The sequence below is a fragment of the Herpailurus yagouaroundi genome, unplaced genomic scaffold (assembly GCF_014898765.1).
Source record: "Herpailurus yagouaroundi ecotype Mexico unplaced genomic scaffold, PumYag 28, whole genome shotgun sequence".
NCBI classification, from domain to species: Eukaryota; Metazoa; Chordata; class Mammalia; order Carnivora; family Felidae; genus Herpailurus; species Herpailurus yagouaroundi.
Window position 1 is genome coordinate 109,047,417 of NW_024412376.1, and position 19,305 is coordinate 109,066,721.

The 19,305-nt window shown below is 34.7% G+C and overlaps 1 protein-coding gene across 2 annotated transcripts in view; it reads left to right on the forward strand.

Moving 5' to 3' along the window:
* The window catches only part of ANKRD17 (ankyrin repeat domain 17), a 163,354-nt gene that overhangs the window by 73,555 nt on the left and 70,494 nt on the right, over positions 1 to 19,305 (forward strand). For both annotated transcript variants that reach the window (XM_040481444.1, XM_040481441.1), the window contains exons 2-4: positions 8,823 to 8,976; positions 15,359 to 15,515; positions 19,109 to 19,256. In XM_040481444.1, coding sequence (XP_040337378.1) covers positions 8,823 to 8,976; positions 15,359 to 15,515; positions 19,109 to 19,256 — 459 coding nt within the window. The remainder of the gene's footprint in view (positions 1 to 8,822; positions 8,977 to 15,358; positions 15,516 to 19,108; positions 19,257 to 19,305) is intronic.

Here is a 19,305-nt window from a genome sequence, read left to right on the forward strand (position 1 = left end):
TATTCATAAAAATTTCATATTGAATTGTGATTTCATACCGAGTTGTTGTAGGCAGATAAGTACTTTGAAGCTTAAGAAAAAAAGTCATGTTTTATATTAGCTCTGTGACACCAGTGCTATGCTGACCATTATATCACCAATTCTTAGCGTATTCCTAGATCTTAACTAAAATTTATTAGATGGATAGATGAGTATGAATGAAACAGTGTAGGAATAAGTCAGTGTTTTCTTAATAGATTTTTTGAAAGCTAAATTTATTTTTAGTCAGGTTCACTTTAGTTTATTTACATGAATCTCAGGGTACTGATACCATAATGAGTCAATATTATTAATTGATATTTTTTTACAGGAGGACTTTAAGTGGGTTTTTATTTTATGTTATTTTATTTCAGCATATGCATAGATCAGTGTTCAGTGATTGTATTGAAGGTTTTATCTTAATGCTACAGAAAAACTATATCCAAATATACTAGTTTTGGATTACTTTACTGTTTTAAGAATTGTATTTTAGCTGAAGTTTACCCTATTTAAGACTACAAAAAATATGGATCAAAGAAATTTTTATTAGACTTTAGGGCCAGGTGTAAAAGAGAAGAAATTATGATGAAGGTAATAATGAGTATTTCTTATTTTATGTATAATTAATCTGTGTTTGTCTATATACAAAGAACTAGGAAGAACAAATATATTTTACTGGTCTTGTTTTAGAGACATAAATCTGTTTATTCAGTCATTGTTGTAAAATTATACAGATTGAAATTAGTTTCTTAACTTTAATATTTACCTTATTATATGCAGCTTTTTTAGTATCTTTTTATAAGCAACAGATATTTTCGTAATGGTAAATAATACCAAGATTCAGAAACTGTTATTCCTTTGAATTAAGTTTATGTAACCTATTCTGAATATTGCTTGAGTTATTCTGTAATTCAGTACATGATGATGGTCTCAAGTCAAGTTGTTCTAATGAACCTTTTTTTTTGGTAGGTGAAATGGTTATCAGTTACGATCTATGTCTTTAAACCCAGTCTATGTCAGAAATGACAAAACTGGTCATAAAAATCAAACACTGACATTTGCTAAAAGTAAAAATCATACAAATTGTAAAAAGTTTATCATAAACATTGTTTTGGAGGGATTTTTCTGCATTTACTGGATTAAGAGAGCTTCAGATTTTAAGTATGGTGAGTTTTGGTTTGAAGATACCTTGTTTTCCTGGAGCAAGTGTAAGAATTCTTTGTTATTCTAAAAATATTTGTAATATAATCAAGATCTAGATGATCTTTCTTGAAATGTAGATTATCATCTTAAAATTCTGATTACCAGCCTTAAATTGAATGATAAATGGGCAAGGTAGTTTCCAGAACAGCAAAAGTGGTAATTGATGGATAGGGGTGGGATAGAAGGGTGGGAGTATTAAAGGTCAAGAAGTCCAAATTCTGGAGTCCAAAATTGGTCTGAAGTCCAAAAGTCTCATTTTGTAAAGTATTTTATCCTCAGAGAGTGACTCTTTTTCCCATTCTCACCTCACATAGTCTTTCATTTGATGTATTGAAGTAAGTTCCTAATTGATTTGTCTTTGTTGTCACATCTGTCCAAAACCATCTTTTTAAAAATTGGTTATCTTAATACTTAAATCCTTCAGTAACCTACCATATGAATTCTGAACTTCTCAGCACAATATTGAAAGGCCTCCTCTTCCTTAAGCATTATTTTTTTTTAACCATTCTCATTCAGAATTGTTTTTTCCTTTCTCTATATAATGATATATTAGTGTCTATTTAGTACTGTTTTTCAGTCTTGTTTGGTATAGTTACTTCTTTGCACATAGAATTGCCTTTCTCTGTTGTATATTTGTGGAAGGCGTCGATTATAATAAAATGATTTTTGTATTTCCTTTCTCCTTTGGCTGCCTTACTGCTTTTTGCACATTGTATGTAATTGGTGGTGAATATTTGTTAAATCAGATGGAACTGGTATATTTGATGTCTAGTTAATCAGAATATACTATATCTTTATTCTGGAGAGTAAATATCAGTTTATTACTAGATGGACTTCTCTCTTTAATATAGCAGTGATAATTTATCTGTTTTGATAAGGAGTTAGTTTGAAATGTAATGCTAATATTTACAGTTTGGCCAGATGGCTCTTCTTTTCCAAATTTTTATATGGCATTGTGTTTTAGTATAAAAGGACTGGGAGTACCATTAATGGTATAAGCAAATTCCTTCAGTGCTGACCTTTTTGTTTTTTGGGTTTTTGTTTATTTTATTTTTAGAGAGTGAGAGAGTGAGCATGAGTGGGGGAGAGGGGCAAAGAGAGAGAATCCTAAGCAGGCTCCATTCTGAGCCTGACATGGGGCTTGATCCCACGACCCTGGGATCGTGACCTGAGCCGAAATCAAGAGTCAGATGCTCAACCGACTGAGCCACCCAGACATCCTCAAGTCCTGACCTTTATTAAAAGACCTTGGTTTTCTTTGTTAAGTATTTGCATATGAGAAAGTAAAAAAGAATTTTGATTACCTTGTTAATCTAAATAAATAGTAGTACTGTTAAATAACGATTTTTTTTAAACAAAAGCAACTTCTTTTGATTAAAGCATCATCTTTAATCTTTCAAAACCAAAAGGCTTTAACTTGCACAAAAGCATAGAGACAAGTATGATAAAGTCACTATAAACCTTTTTCTCAGATTCAGTGTTATCAAGAATTTGCCACACAACTTTGTTTTCCTGAATATTTTTATGGCACATTTCTAGAACTATTCCTGTATATGGCTACTGTAGTATGCATCTCTAAAAGATGAGTGTTTTCTTACTTAACCATAATTTCTTTATACTATGTAATATCCAGTTCATACTCAGATTTCTTAACTTACAAAAATTTCATAAGGTTTGTATTATTTTGCTGGTTATGTCTTTGGAGTCTCTTTAATTTAGAGCAGTTCTTCATTTTTACTTTCTCTGCCTTTTTCAATAAACATTTTCCACATTTCACTTTTGTCTGTCTGTCTGTCTGTCTGTCTGTATTTATTTATTTATTTACTACTTAACTTTGTGGTTCTCAGCTTCTCACCTCCCAGGGTCTTTTGTCTGTTTTTGTTTTTCCTCCAAGGGGACATTTGGCAATGTCTGGAGATTTTTTGGTGTCACAACCTGTGGTAGAATTGCTGCTGGCATCCAGTAAGGTAGAGGCCAGGGATGCTGCTAAACATTCTGAAATATATAGGGCAGCCCCCAACAACAGAGATAATCCAGCCCAAAATGTCAATAGTGCCAAGAATGAGAAACAATGATTTAACTTGCTCCATTAACTTTGCCTTAATTTTTATAAACTAGAAATGATTTCTGAGGGCTCTATTAGATTATTGTTTTCAGAGGGGCAAGAATACTTCATAGGAGATACTGTGTATTTTATGTTGCATAACTCAGGGGCATATAATGTTAGTTGTCTTAATATCAGTAATTACACAGTATGTTCAAGTAGTGACAGCTTTGTCCCTAAATATAGAACTTAAAGTCAGCTTTTTTAGAGCAGAGTGAAAAAACCCTTTTACTCCAGCATGGAATTTTCTAGTGGAAAGAATATTGAACTAGTTAATTGGATAACTGGTCTCTTTGTGCTAGATATTTAGAAACCTGCTATTTAAATGAGGGTCCTGTGCTTCTGTTTTCTCATCTGTAACAATGAATTGAACCTGGTAATTTCTAAGGCCCTTGCATTTTGATGGATCTTTATATTAGACAAGAACTTGATGTACACACACCATTTCATAAAATATCCAGCTAGTGAAAACAATATATCCAAAATAGTTTAAATATAACTTAAATTGTCATACTTTGAATATTAATAACTTTGACAGGTCATTTCCTTTAAAGAATAAATTTAATAAGGACCTACCTTTCCTTTATATCTCTCCCCTCTTCATGGAAATTATCTTACATTTCATTTAAAAAAATGTTTCAAGGGTGGGAGGGAGGGAGGATAGGGGATGGGTATTGAGGAGGGCACCCGTTGGGATGAGCACTGGGTGTTGTATGGAAACCAATTTGACAATAAATTTCATATTAAAAAATAAATAAGTAAATAAAAATTCTATGACAAAAAAATGTTTCAAAATATTTATGTGAATTTCTTTTATCTTTTAATTTTTTTAAGTTTATTTATTTGAGAGAGAGAGTGTGTGTGTAAGAAGGGAAGGAGCAGAGAGGGAAATACAGAATCCCAAGCAGGTTCCATGCTGCCAGCATAGAGGCCAACATGGGACTTGAACCCACAAACCATTAGGTTATGACCTGAGCTGAGATCAAGAGTCAGATACTTAACCAACTGGGCCACCCAGGTGTCCCTATGTGAATTTCTTATTCAGGCCATTTTTAATGTTCTAGAACTTGGCTGTGGTTCAAAATGAACTTTTTTGCTATGGAAATAATGTAATAAAAATGAGTAAGGTCAATGGGAAAATACATTTTAGTTTTTAATCTGAATTAGCTCAGGACATGGTAGAGCCGGATATGCTCATAACTCAGTTGACCTTTAAATAAAGGATTATTTATTTTTGTATTTTTATGACTGCATCCCCTATGTCAGTCTCTCTCCAGTTCTGTAATGTAGTAGAAGAATCTTTCCAGTTGAGGAAAGAGGAATTGGTATTAAGGGAGGAAGTTCTCTTCTACTTCCTACAGCGTTTTTCCTCCTCCCATTCCCTTCTGTACTTTTTACCCTGTAATAGTGTTCATTTGTGTGCATACTTTGGCTCTCTCATTAAAGAAATAAGTTCCTAGATAGTAGAGTTGATTTTGCACATTTCCGCATCTCCTCTACTGCTAACTAAACAGTAGTATCTCCTGCACAAAGACTGTTGGCCAATGATGAGCATTTTGCCCTACCTGTTACTTAATGTTGCCCTATGTATGATTTTTCAATATCTGTAAGATATACGTTTAAATTTATTTTTTCTAACTACGTCTCCCCTTTCCAAATACACTACAGCCTTTTGGAATCTGAAGGTGAAAAATCCCCAAACCATCTTTTATTTACTCAAGAATTATTTGAGTCCTGACAATAAGATGGGCATAGTTCCAGTTGGTGGATATGTATCAGTGAGCCAAACAAAGTTCCTGTTTCCATGGAGTTTAGAAAGGCAATAAATATTATAGTAAGTCACATGTAATACATTTATGAAAAAACTGCATTATGAATAAAGATCTAGAGATGGCTGAGAGACTTGCTTAGGTTGCACAGGTAGCATCTGAACCAGTGTTGGTACCTAGGTCTTTAGATCCTAACAGTGTCCTTTGAATTAATTTCTTCTTCATTAATCTCAAACTGGGGGGATATCTATCTCCATTCCTATTCTTTTCTTTCTCCCCAGTGCCTTTAAAAAAAATCTTACATATAGGGGCAGCTGGGTGGCTCAGTTGGTTGAGCATCTGACTCTTGGTTTTGGCTCAGGTTATGATCTCACCATTTGTGAGTTTGAGCCTGGCATTGGGCTCTGTGCTGAGGGTGTGGATCCTGCTTGGGATTTCTCTACCCTTCTCTCTGTCTGCCACTTCCTGGCTTGCTTTCTCTCCCTTGCGCCCAAAAGATAAACAAACAATTTTGTGTGTGTGTGTGTGTGTGTGGGATTGAGGCCTGGTGTCGGGCTCTGCGTTGAACATGGAGCCTGCTTGAGATTCTCTTGTCTCTCTTTCTCTGTTTCACCTCTTCTCTTCTTCTGTCCCTTTCCCCTGCTCGTATGATCTTCCCCCACCACCCCCCCAAAAAATCTATATTTTAACTTATCAAGATTTTCACAAAGTAAGAATAGTGGACTTAAAAATCAACTTTTGTGGAGAAGTTTGTGATCAATAAGAAAACATATTTCTCTTAAAAAATGTTTTTTTTTTTAACTCAATATAGAGAGCAAGCATGGGAAAGGGGTAGAGGGAGGGAGAGAGAACCCAAGCTCAGTCCCAAGACCCTGGGATCATGACCTGAGCCAAAATCAAGAGTTGGTCGCTGAACTAACTGAGCCATCCAAATGCTCCGAAAACATATTTCTGTACTTAATACCGTCATGAAGAGATTGAAATGTATTTTTCTTAATAAATTTTCACCGAGCTCAATTAGGGCAACAGCGTGGCATAGGGGACTTTATGTCAGAAAATCACTTTTGATTGAAAGTTAATACCTTCTGTAAGCTAACTTTCTGACCTTCCCTACAGTAAAATACTCTGTTCTAGAAAATAGAAGTTTTAAGCTTGTCTACCAGTGCCACATTCCTTTTTCTGTTGTCTTAGATAAATTTGTTATTTTGGTCAAAATCTTTTCATATTTATCTTTCTGCAAGCAGTATGTCTTTGAACAGTTTTAATACCTCTGATCTATACTTTCGATTTGGCACTTAATCATGCACTGCTCTTTGAGATACTTTATTTTCTAAAATTCTAGTCTGAAATATTATTTAATTTTTCATTTATTTTACCTATGTTCATTTTTCCATGTTCATTTCCTTGTTTTTCTTTTGTCTTCTCCCATTGGATTGGAAAGTTGTAGATATTTTAACAGAAAATTTCACTGGGAAACAACTTTTTCTTTAAAAAGACTTATCTGGGGGGGTGGTGTCTGGGTGGTTCAGTTGCTTGGGCATCCCACTTTCGGTTCAGGTCATGATCTCACGGTCCATGAGTTTGAGCTGCGTATTGAGCTGTGTTGACAGCTCAGAGCCTGGAGCCTGCTTCAGATTCTGTGTCTCACTGGCTCTCTGCCCCTCCCCCCCCCTCCCCCCCCACATACACTCTCTCTCAAAAATAAACAAATTAAAAATTTAAAAAGACTCATCTGGCCTTCATCGAAGATAAGAAGACGTAGTTTTTATTATGCTATAATTTTGAATCACAACTTGCTATGGCTAAATTGTGTCCAAAAGTCTGCTTCTTAAAATATAACATTTATGCTTATACCACTACCTTAAAGGATAATTTACAACTAAAAAGAATATAATCTTGTTTTTTTCCTAACTCCCTATCATTTTAACAGTTGTTATTGATTGACTAAAGTTAATATGCTGCAAAATTTTGTGAAATTTTTCAAATATTTACAGAGATTATTTTCAGAGTATTCAGTGTCTTTGTATTTGAAGCATTAGAAATCTGAAATCATGCTAAACTATGTTAATCTAATGGAAATTTGGAGAGAAACATATTATTTCCTCCCAGATTAACATTCAGTATTAAATATGTGTTGGTTAAATATAGCAGTTATTCCTGGTTATTAGATAGGTGATTTTTAAAGATCAGTTTCTGATCATCAGTTTCTGATGTTATAATGGCTAAAAATTTATTGCTTACGGTTTTTTCATATTTCTTACATTTAGATAGTAGGCATGAGCATAATTGTGTTCTAGATTATTAATTTCTTTTCTATTTTAGTTATTAGTGTTAGAAGTACTTTAGATTTGTGAAATAAATATGTAAATTACTGATATTTTATATAGTAATTATCAACTTTTTATCAGCAAACACGAGAATATAGCTCAGTACTTACTTGTAAGTAGCAGAATGGTAAGGGAGATCACAAGACTTGCCCATGTCTTAGGTGTTTGCTATATTCTAATTCTTCACATTTTAAAAAATTGAATTTGGTATATGTTACTATATTACTGTGGGTCCATAGTCCCTCAGGGTCCCAGAGACCATTTCAGGATATCAAAGAGGTCAAAACTATTTCATAACAATACTGAGATGTTATTTGCTTCTTTTACTGTATTGACATTTGCACTGATTATGCAAAAGCAGTGGTAGGTAAAACTGCTGGACTGTAGTCAAGGCAATGGCATAAAATTGTACTAGTGTCATTTATTCTTCTGTGTACTCACAGTTAACAAAAAAAGCCAATTTCACCTTAGAAATAATCTGGGGAAAGCAATAAATATTAATTTTGTGAAATTTGCACCTTTGAATACATGTCCTTTTAATATAATTGTTTGTGACAAAATGGGAGGTACACATAAAGCACTTCTGTGTTGTTGTTGTTGTTGTTTTTTGAGATGTGAGGAGAATTAGCCATTCTTATTTTCACGAAATGCCATTTTTACTAGAAAATATAACTGATGGACACAGTACACTTACCAAATTTGGGTATTTGGCATATGTTCTCATCAGAAATGATGGAAATGAGCTTGTCACTTTAAGGAAAACTTTTGGCAGTATTTGTTGCCAATGATAAGATTAAGCATTTAAGCACAACTTGGAATTTTAAATTGTATTTGCCTGGGCTTCATAGTACTTAAAAACTTTTCTGATAAAACCAGTGGTGATATTAACAAATGTGATTTTTTTTTGATATTGTAGGTGAATATTAATATATTTAATCCTTCTCTGGGGTTTTTGAGAGTGCAGTACTTTATAAATGTGTAAAGGGGTCCTTAGAGCAAAACATTTAAGAACAGCTGATTTAGGTCCTCTACTAAAGTCAGAGGTTTCACAGTCTAAGTCCTCATAGCTCCCCGTATCTCACTCTTGCCCCATTAAATTAAAATAGAAAAGAATAACTAATTTTAGTTAAAAAAAAACAAAAAAAGAGAGAGACCTGCATATGAGTAGCACAATCTTAAGTTCTTCTACAAATGTAATTTCTCCTTTAAACAGTGGGCTTATCTATCGCTTGAATTTATTTAGGATTGTATTTATCATGATATTTACATTAAAATATATTTTTTCTCTCTTTCTTTTTCTTCTATTTACTTCTCTTACCACTTCCCTTTCTCCTTTTATTTCTCCCTTCCTTCCTTTTTTTTTTGTGTGTGCGTGTGTGTGTGTGTGTGTTTGTTTTCTAGGTGGAGTCTTTCATTTTGGATCAGGATGATTTGGAAAATCCAATGCTGGAAACGGCTTCCAAGTTGCTCTTGTCAGGTACTGCTGATGGTGCAGACCTCAGGACAGTAGATCCAGAAACACAAGCCAGACTGGAAGCTTTACTAGAAGCTGCAGGTAGGTCTGCAGACTTTACATATGTAATTAATCTATCTAATTTTCCAAAGTTACATATAAATCTAATAAAAACTACTATGATTAGGGGAACCTGGCTGGCTCAGTCATTAGAACATGCAACTGTTTTTTTTTTTTTTAATTTTGTTTTTTGTTTTTTTTTAACATTTATTTATTTTTGAGAGACAGAGACAAAGCATGAGCAGGGGAGGGACAGAGAGAGAGAAGGAGACACAATCTGAAGCAGGCTTCAGGCTCTGAGCTGTCAACCCAGAGCCCGACACGGGGCTCGAACCCACAAACCGTGAGATCATGACCTGAGATGAAGTTGGACGCTCAACCGACTGAGCCACCACCCAGGCACCCCATAAGAGCAGTGTTTTAGTTAGAAATTATATACATAGTCAAAGATTTGGCACCATATATATAAAATATAAAGGAAAAGAAATTCTAAATCTCTGTGATTGTTAAAAAAAATTTTTTTTTACATTTATTCATTTTTGAGAGATAGCACGAGCAGAGGAGAGGCAGAGAGAGAGGGAGACACAGAATCTGAAGCAGGCTCCAGGCTCTGAGCTGTCAGCACAGAGCCTGACATGGGGCTAGAATCCACAAACCATGATATCATGACCTGAGCCAAAGTCAGATGCTTAACTGAATGAGCCACCCAGGTGCCACTCTATGATCATTTTAAATAACCATAAATAACCAGATTTCCCTCCACTTTAATTTTTCTAAAGTGTATATAAATATATTGTGAACCTTAATTGATCATTTTTTTAGCATCCTGATTTGCTATACAGTGTACATGCAGTACATGCAAATTGCTACTTTATTATATAGCATAAAACCAACCTACTACTATTTGGTAATCCTTTCAATAAATATCTTGTAACACAGCATCTAAATATTTGAAGCACTCATGGTTAAATTTGATTTCTATCCTGAGTAAAATTATAGAATGGATTATTAAATACATTGTATTGTATTAAATACAAATGAAAACATAGTAGGGGCACATGCAAGGTTCTGTTCTGGAAGATAGAAAACTATTTGTACAGAATAGTTGATACAGAATGTTAGCATTTGCCAGAAATTTGGTGTTGCTCTGGGAGTTTATGTGAGAGAAATGAGAATTGTGAAATTATTTGAAAATGTGTCATAAGAGGAAAAGAGAATGTTTGTCCTGAAGATGGGAAACCTCAGGTTGAATATAAGAGGGATATTTGTTTTTGTTTTTGTGCTCCCAAGAGGCAGAACCAGATTGAAAAATGCTACATGAAAGTAGATTTCAGCTGATGAAAGGAGTTACTACTAATGGAGGAAGAGTTCCTTTTCATAGGATACTAATAGTTGCCTCATTTTCTCATTTCTGTATTTATTACCATTTTTTCCCTGTTTTTTCTACAGTAGCTAGCCTCCCCCCTCCCTCCCTTCCTTCCTCCTCTTCTTCTCATCTCCCTTTCTCCTTTATTTCTTTTTTTAAATGAAATATTTTACATATAAACCCAGAGGGAATACCCATCATCCAGCTTAAACAGCCATCAGTGCGTGGACAGTCTTGTTTCATCTTAATTTGTTACCACCCTGCTGAGATCCCCTCCCCCTCCCCTCCATGTTAATTTAAAGCAAACTAAGCATTATATAATTTCATATATAAATACTTCAGTATATACTGCAAATTAAGACCTTTAAAAAAAATAACCAAATACCATTGCATATAAAGAAAAAAATAATACTAATTCCATCATTATTGCCAAATACCCTGTCAGTGTTTCGATTTCCCCACTTGTTTCATAATGGTCTTTTTTAGTTTATTTAAATTAGGATCCAAACAAATTTTTCATTTTTTGTATAAGTTTTTAAATTCCAGTATAGGTAACATGTAGTGTTTATATTAGTTTCAGGTATACAATACAGAGATTCAGCAATTCTATACATAGTCAGTGATCATCATGATAAGTGTACTCTTAGTCTCCTTCACCTATTTCATATTTACATATTTTTGTATGTAAAATTATATGTGTTTTTCATGTTAAAGTTTCAAGTTAATTTGAGTTCTTAATTGTTAACAGGTTCCTTCTTCCTCTTCGCCCCGGCCCCCCCCCCGCTGAGGTGTTGAATAAATAGATTTTATTTGACTCATTTTATGGCACTTGTGCATGTTGTATTTCCTGTAAATCGGAATTCAGATCCAGATATTTGACCAGATTCAAATTCATTTTGGCTTTGGCATGAACAGTTATTCATGGTGTATGTATTTCCTGTGTATCACAGAACCACTCTTGTGGTTTCATTTTTCATGGTGTAGAGATTGATCATGATTTAAGTATCCTGAGAAAGTATGCCTGAAAAATAAAGAGTTTTTGATTCTGCCTGAAAGTGCCTTTGATGCTGTCCTCATACTTGATGGTTTGACTACATATAGAATTCTAGTGTAAAAATAACTTTCAGACTATTGACATTATTACTCCATTGTCTCCTAATTTCTGGTGTTGCAGTTCTGAAAGTTAATGCCACACTATTTATAGTAGTCTGCTATCTCTGCAACTTTTCCTATGTCTTCCTTCTCCATATCATTAGAATTTTCGGCATTTAAAATTTTGTTCACATTTTGAATATTTTGGCTGCCCTTTACATTTCAGATTTTCTACAAAAAAAGTCTGTTTTTTTTGTTTTTTTGTTTTTTTTTTAGTCAATAGCATAGCCATAAAAAGCTACACTGGAAGGTATATGTGCATGTTTTGTCAACTGGTGGGTTTCACTATGCAGTATTTATTATATATTGTAAATGATATATATTATATAATTGGGTTACTATTACAGCACAACAGTTTATTCTAAACATAGTGGCATGACATTTACTATTCCTTAGTTTCTGTAAATAAGACATATGGGCACACAGTGTGGATAGATTTTCTTGCCCAGAGTCTCAGGGGCTGAAATCAAGGTATCTGCTGATGAGTAGAGTTCTCATCTATAGGCTGTAGGAGAAAATCTACTTTCAGGCTTATTGTTGTTGATAGGAGTTGTAGGACTGAGATCCTGATTTCCTGTGGACTGTCAGCTGGGGCTGCTCTTACCTTCTTGAGGTTGCCCTCATTCTTTAACATGTGGCCCAGTCCATCTTCATGCCAGCACAGTAGAATCCTTCTAATGGTAAGAATCTCTGATTTCCCTTTCTCCAACTAGCCTAGAAAAGCTTTGTTTTTCATGGGCTCATGTGATAAGGTCAGTCTCACTCAGATAATATTCCTGTCTTTAGGTCAACTGTGCCACATTATGTAACCTAATCATGGGGATAAAAGCTATCAAATCCACAGTCCCAAGACTGTGAGTTCACAGAGGGAGTTCACCAGAGCTGGGTAATCTTGGGAACATTGTAGAATTTCCAGTACACAGTGACTTGGTAGAGACCCTTTCATTTCTTTGAAAACTCCCCAAATGTCAGTATCTTTAAGTGTTTTCTCTGGGGTTTTTCAGTTTCTTGACAGAGACATTTACCAGTTTTTGTCTGGTGAATGATAAACCTGGCTACCTGAATTTTGGGAGCTTAGAGTGGGAAGAGGCTGAGGATCTCACTGTTTGACATGCATACACTTATTTAATCTTCATTTCCATTTAGTATAACGTCTCTTTCTTATCTGTATCTAATGACTACTAATCCTGGGCCTTTCTGGTTGGTTTCTATAGAGAACAATCATCTGGCTGTGCTGTTTGGGAATGGAGTTTTTGAGTGTTTGACTGCTTCTCACAGTGTTCAGCTAGTCTCTCTGTATAATGACCCAAGCCTTACCCCTGTATCTGGGACCTGTACTTCCTGAGTCCTGATGGGCTGATCACCTTGTTTCTCTTTTGATATCTATGTTTCTGTTTATTCTGTTCTGCTAAGTCCATTACTTCTCTCTTTTTTTTTTTTTTTTTTGTCTTCATAAGTGGGACTTAGGTTGAGTAAGTCTTAGGGAAAAAAGAGAAAATAATTATCTTAAAATCAGAAATGTAGGTAATTTTTCAATGTACTTTTTCTCTTCTGTATTTTATGTAGCCTATACTGTCTTATTAGGACATTTTTGGTCACAAGTGACATGGTTCTGTTGTTCAGTTGATTAAATGTTAGAATTGGGAAAGAATCATTTGACCACATCTTTTCTGATTTTTGATCTTCATTGATTAATATTTAATAACTGGATAAGACCAGTAAAAAAAGGATCATCATAATCCAGAGTAGCTACAATGAATTCATTTTCAATCAGTGTGTTATTTGAAGGGTTACCATTTATATCTTATGTTACTTCCTACCTAGTTATATTTACTAAAATTGTTATCTTTACTTATGAAGATATGAGAAGATAAAAATTTAATATGGAATATTTTGTTTTCACTGTTCTTTCTTTTTAAGGCAGTGGTTACTTTCTACTAAATCAGATATATCCTCTTCCCTAGTTCTCTTGCTGTTATTGACAAATAATTGTTACATAACTGATCTGAATTGGCTAAAAAATTGGAGCTATTGTCTCGTGAAAATGCGTCTGTGGCTTTGGTTTCTATAGTGTTAGGATACTTAACTAATCATAAATATCTTAATAAATACTACTATAGCAGATTCAGACTATGGTTGGATTTTATTTTTAGTGACACAAATTATATAGTAGGTATCAGTTTTATCAGACTGAGACTGTCTTTATTCCTTGCACATCTTGATTGTAACACATACCAAATTTGATTGCTCTGACCATTTGTTATATCTAAAATCATAAAGGTTTCCTGCCAGAATTATATTTGGTTCTATAAGATGTAGTATTTGATATCTTGGGTTTTTCAGAAAGAAAAGGAGATAAGTATAAACTTTTGTAAACTTTATTATTATTTTTTAATTTATTAAATGTTTATTTTCATTTTTGAGAGAGAGAGACAGTGTGAGCATGGGAGGGGCAATGAGAGAGGGAGACACAGAATGTGAAGCAGTCTCCAGGCTCTGAGCTGTCATCACAGAGCCCGATGTGGGGCTCGAACTCATGAACCGTGAGATCATGACCTAAGCCGAAGTCAGATGCTCAACTGACTAAGCCACCCAGGCACCCCAATTTTTGTGAACTTTAAACACAAACTTATATGATGTTATTAAGCCCTTCCAATGTGAAAGGATATGTTTATTATTACCATTTGAGTGGTTTTTTTTTGGATTGATGTCTTAGTTAATTAGTTTGCTTTAAAACCTGTGATAATGCTTCTTGAACTTTACTGTGCCTCTGAATTGGTTGGGGATCTTTTTTTAAAAATGCAGGTTTTGGATGAGTAAATCTTCGGGCCCAAAATTCTGCAGTTCTAACATGCTCCCAAATGACAGCAATGCTTTTTGTCCATGTACCACATGTTGAGGAGCAGTGATCCAAAATATCTAGGTGTTTATCTTCAAGTTGGAGCAGTTGTTTTTAATCCTGGCTGTGCATTAGAATCTTGGCACTTTAAAAATATATGTATGCCTAGGCCCCACCTCTTACTTAATACATCTTTAGATGGAGGAGAGCTTAGCATCTGTATTTTTGAAAAGCTCCGCTGAGATGGGCAGCCTGGATTAAGCACCACTGAGCTAGAATAATAAAGGTTAAAGATAAATTTGCTTTGTAGTGATATCTGGAAAAGCAGTAAATTATATTCATGCAAGTGGTTACTAACCAGTTCTGCTTTTGAATTTGTTTTCTTTTGGTGTTATGAATGATTTTTAGATATGATTTTGAGTACATGTAATAAGTTATAGATGTAATTTGAAATAAATAGGTGCTTATATATAGGTTATCTTTTGTATGTATGGCCTATTATGTCTTGTTAGGCCATTTTTGGTCACAAGTGGTAGTAAGCCACCTAAACAGTCTTAAGCAAAAGTGGGGATCTACCGAAAGTATGGGGATTGTTCTGATTCCTGGCACTAAAATAACGTTATCAGAACTCTGTTTTCTTTATATTTCTCTGCCCTCCTCTCCTCTAAATGACATATTTTGTGTGGTCTTTTTTTCTCGGTAGTCATGAAAGTGGCCAAATAGCTCATCACTCACATCTTAGCAATTTAGTAACCTTTGAACATATAGGTCCTACCAAACCAATGCAAAAGTCTGAGTGAGGACTCCTAGTTGTTCCAGCATAGGCCAAAGACCCATTTCTGGCACCAGAGAGTCACAGGGTCAAGCACTTACAGACCACATGGAAGGAATAAGATTATTAGAGAATTGGAGAACAGTGATTTCCCAAAAGATTCCAGGCAGACAATATATATGTCAAGTGTAACATTTGAAGGTTGTTTGCTAACATATATAGAGTTAAGTAACTTGACTTTTGCTTTGTTTCTCCTTTTGGGTGTGTCCATATTGGTGTGAAAATAATATAATAGGAATAGGCAAATTATCTACGGCTGATGGTAAAGCCTTTGCAGATCCTGAAGTGCTTCGGAGGTTGACGTCGTCTGTTAGTTGTGCGTTGGATGAAGCTGCTGCTGCACTTACCCGGATGAGAGCTGAAAGCACAGCGAATGCAGGGCAGTCGGACAAGTAAGAACATTTTCTCTGTGATTGATATAAAAACGTTTTCTTAAAAGTAGCTAATGTTCACTGAGCTTTTATTTTGTGCATGGCATGGAAGTATATATGAAATACTATATGTGATATCTCGTTTTTACTCACATAAAGCCCTAAAGCAATGGATTTTGTTTTTACTCTCATTTACTCATGAAAAGCTCAAGGGAAGCAAATAACTTAATCAAGATCAAATAGCTGACAAGTGGCAAAGCTCAGACACCAGTGATACAAGACTGACTTCTTAGCCAATATGTTATAAAAGAGCTTTTGCTTATTTAATAGATTTTGTTGTCTTTTAATGTTTTGGTGACAAAGAAATAAATGCTTTCTAATTAGTCATGCCATTTCTAGTTCATGTGCATTGTTCTGACCATTTTATTTTATTTAAAAAAAAATTTTTTTTTAATGTTTGTTTCTGAGACAGAGACAGAACATGGGTGGGGGAGGGGCAGAGAGCGAGGGAGACACAGAATCAGAAGCAGGCTCCAGGCTCTGAGCTGTCAGCACAGAGCCTGATGCGGGGCTCTAACTCACAGACCGCAAGATAATGACTTCAGCCGAAGTCAGATGCTCAACCCACTGAGCCACCCAGGCGCCCCTGTTCTGACCATTTTAAATAGCAAGGTTTTAATTTATTTGTTTTATGAATGTTCAAGAAATATCATGGATCTGGTTCCCATAATTTGAATGTAAGTGAGTCCCAGGGATTTTATTTTTGTATCCCCTACAATTTCTTTTCTATAGTACTTTATAGTTACGGCTCAGTGAATATTTTGTGACTTTGCTATTTTAAGTTTTTCTGGTGATCTGACTCAATAAAAATCATACCATCTCATATATAAAACCAATTATGGATAATATATGAAAAATGGATATAAGCTTTAAGGAAGCAAATGGAAAAGAATTATTAATATGTTACATTTTTTTGATTACTCAGAGGCTTGTTTTCCTTTAATTAAAATTTTTATTTTATTTTATATATATATATTTTATATATGGGTTTAGAGTGTAAAAAATAGCATTTAAGGATTGTCTTTTGGGGCACCTGGGTGGCTCAGTCATTAAGCATCTGACTTTGGCTCAGGTTGTGATCTCAGGGTTCATGAGTTTGAGTCCCATGTCAGGTGAGCTTGAGCCCCACTTTGGTGAGTCCCACTTCTCTCTGCCATCCCTCCCCAACTCTTCTCCTGGGATTCACTTTCTCTCTCTGCCCCTTGCTCACTTGTACCCACTGTCTCTCTTAAAAAAAAAAAAAAAAAAAAAAAAAAAAGGGATTGTCTTTGTATAATAGTGTTTTTATGTAACATCTTTTAAGAGCATGAAAAAGAAGCTGTATAGTATTAACAAGAAAATTTGCTGTTTCTCTTGGCTCTGTATTCATCTTCATTGGTTTAGATTTTTGTGTTTTTATTAATTTACTGTTCTTCTCATAGATTGACCCTCTTTCTTTTGTTAACTTCAAGTTCTGTTTCTTAATTAACAGTTTTACCACCCTGTAATATTATTGATATTCTCTTAAATATGGTGCCTGTTTAGACTGTCAAGAAAGAAAGTTAAAAGCACCTTGAAGAGTATATTAAGGCTAGTTCAACCAGGAAATAGAACAGAAAAATAAAAAGTCACTGATTCTTTGGCATTGAGTATATTAGAAGAACAGAGCATGTTTGTGACAATCATTTATTCAGCAAAGCTTGAGAAATATAGTGGAGTGCATTGATGTTATATGCTAGATTTTATTAGTTAAGTGTGGTGCCATCTGCCAGATCTCATAAGTTTGAAATTTGAACTGTTGCTACAGTAATTCCTATAAGCTTGTTTTAAAGCTAGCATACACATGTGGAAATGTCTGAATGCAAGCCTGAATGGGATAGTAGAGTAGGGTGTGTGTGTGCCTGAGGAAGAAAGAAAATATGAGTCCATGTGAAAGAGAGAAAAGATGTTCTTACACAGAAATGTCTTGTAGGAAGGATTTGTCTTACATTTGTTTAAAGGTAATAGAGAACACTGGGTCTGAGGACTGTTAGTGTCCTTTAAAATGGGAAATTACGAGACAAGGACACTAAGTGTTGTTCAAGACATTGACGTAGGTAAGGGGACAATACAGTTAACAAGTAAGTAAAATATGTAACATGGCACACGATGATGAGAACTGTGGGGAAAAATTGAATGGGAAAGTGCCAGGGCAATGTTTGGGGTTGGAAGTCATGGTGCATTTTTAAGAGTAGTCAAGGAGATCCTCCCTTAAAAGGTGGCATTTTAGCAAAGACCTGAAATTGGTAAGGGTGTGAGCTGTGTCTGAGAGGTCTTGCCAGAGGAACAGCAAATACAGGTATCTTAGAGTTGGAGCTTAATTAGCATTTTTTATGAAAAGCAGGAAAGCCAATCAGTGTGGCTAAAGTGGAAAGAATAAGAGTGATGAATAGGTGATGAAACCAGAGAGGTAAAAAGTAGGAGTGTGAGACCCTACCACTGGACAGATCTTGTAAGTACTTTGGCTTTTAGTTTGAGATCAGAAGCCAAATGGAGGATTCTGAACAGAAGAATGCCATGATATACTTTCCTTTAAACAAGATCTCTCACTCAGGCTGCCATGTTGAAAGAGTCTGAAGGAAAACAAAGGTAACAGCAGGGAGACTGTTCAGGAGACTTTGCCATTAATCCAGGCTAAACATGATGTTCTTGAATCTGGGTGGCAGTAATAATAAAGGGATAGAAGAGAGGTTCCATGGATGACTTCAGTACCAGAAGTGACAGGACCTTGAAAAGGATGATATAAGAATTGACTTATATTTGAAATAAAGAGAATGTTAATTAAGAGCCCTGGATTTAGTGTTTTTCTTCGGATGGATTTTATCCAAAAATGGAATTTTTTAGAAATGTCCATAGTTGGAATTATTTTGGGAAGTTTATAGGGCAAACACTTTACTCTCAGTCTAATTTTCTGTTGTTCCACTTTTTCTACTTTCCTTTTGCTTGAATTTAGCATTTGCCTCGCCTGGGTATTTTTCAGATTTCGACTAAATATGATACATAAGTAAATACTTCAAAAAAGAATTTCCTTATTGTTTATTCATATTTTACTCAAAATTATATGCTTGTAACTTTCCTGTCTGATTTCCCTTTAATTGATGGAAGGATTCAAGTAGACCTTTATAATTAGTATAAGTTTTACCTGTTTTATTAAATACATTTTTATTAACTTTTATATAAATTTTCTCATGACCGAGCAAAAAGGAAGTATAATTATTACCTCTATTTTGTTCGTGTGATTTTCCATAAATTTTATGTTTTAGAATTTTGGGTTTTTTCCAGTGATAGTAAAGTGGACTTTGTACTTCAGTGCATAGCTATAAACATCTTATAATGTTGATAATTCTAATTCAGTGAATTTTATGAGTAGATTTTAGTGAACTGAGTCATTTTCAGTTTTCTGTTTCTTATGGATCATATTGAAGTGATCATTCTTGTTTAGCACGACTGTCCAGATTAACCTCAAAAACCAATACTTATGGTGTGTAATTTTTAACATTTTTATATGCTGATGTTATAATATTCTTCCCTAATAGCCGCAGTTTGGCAGAAGCCTGTTCAGAAGGAGATGTAAATGCTGTGCGAAAGTTACTCATTGAAGGGCGGAGCGTAAATGAGCACACTGAGGAAGGGGAGAGCCTCCTTTGTTTAGCTTGTTCTGCTGGATACTATGAGCTTGCACAGGTTTGTAGTATCAAAATAAAGCACATGGGCTGTTTCTGTTTTTGTTTTT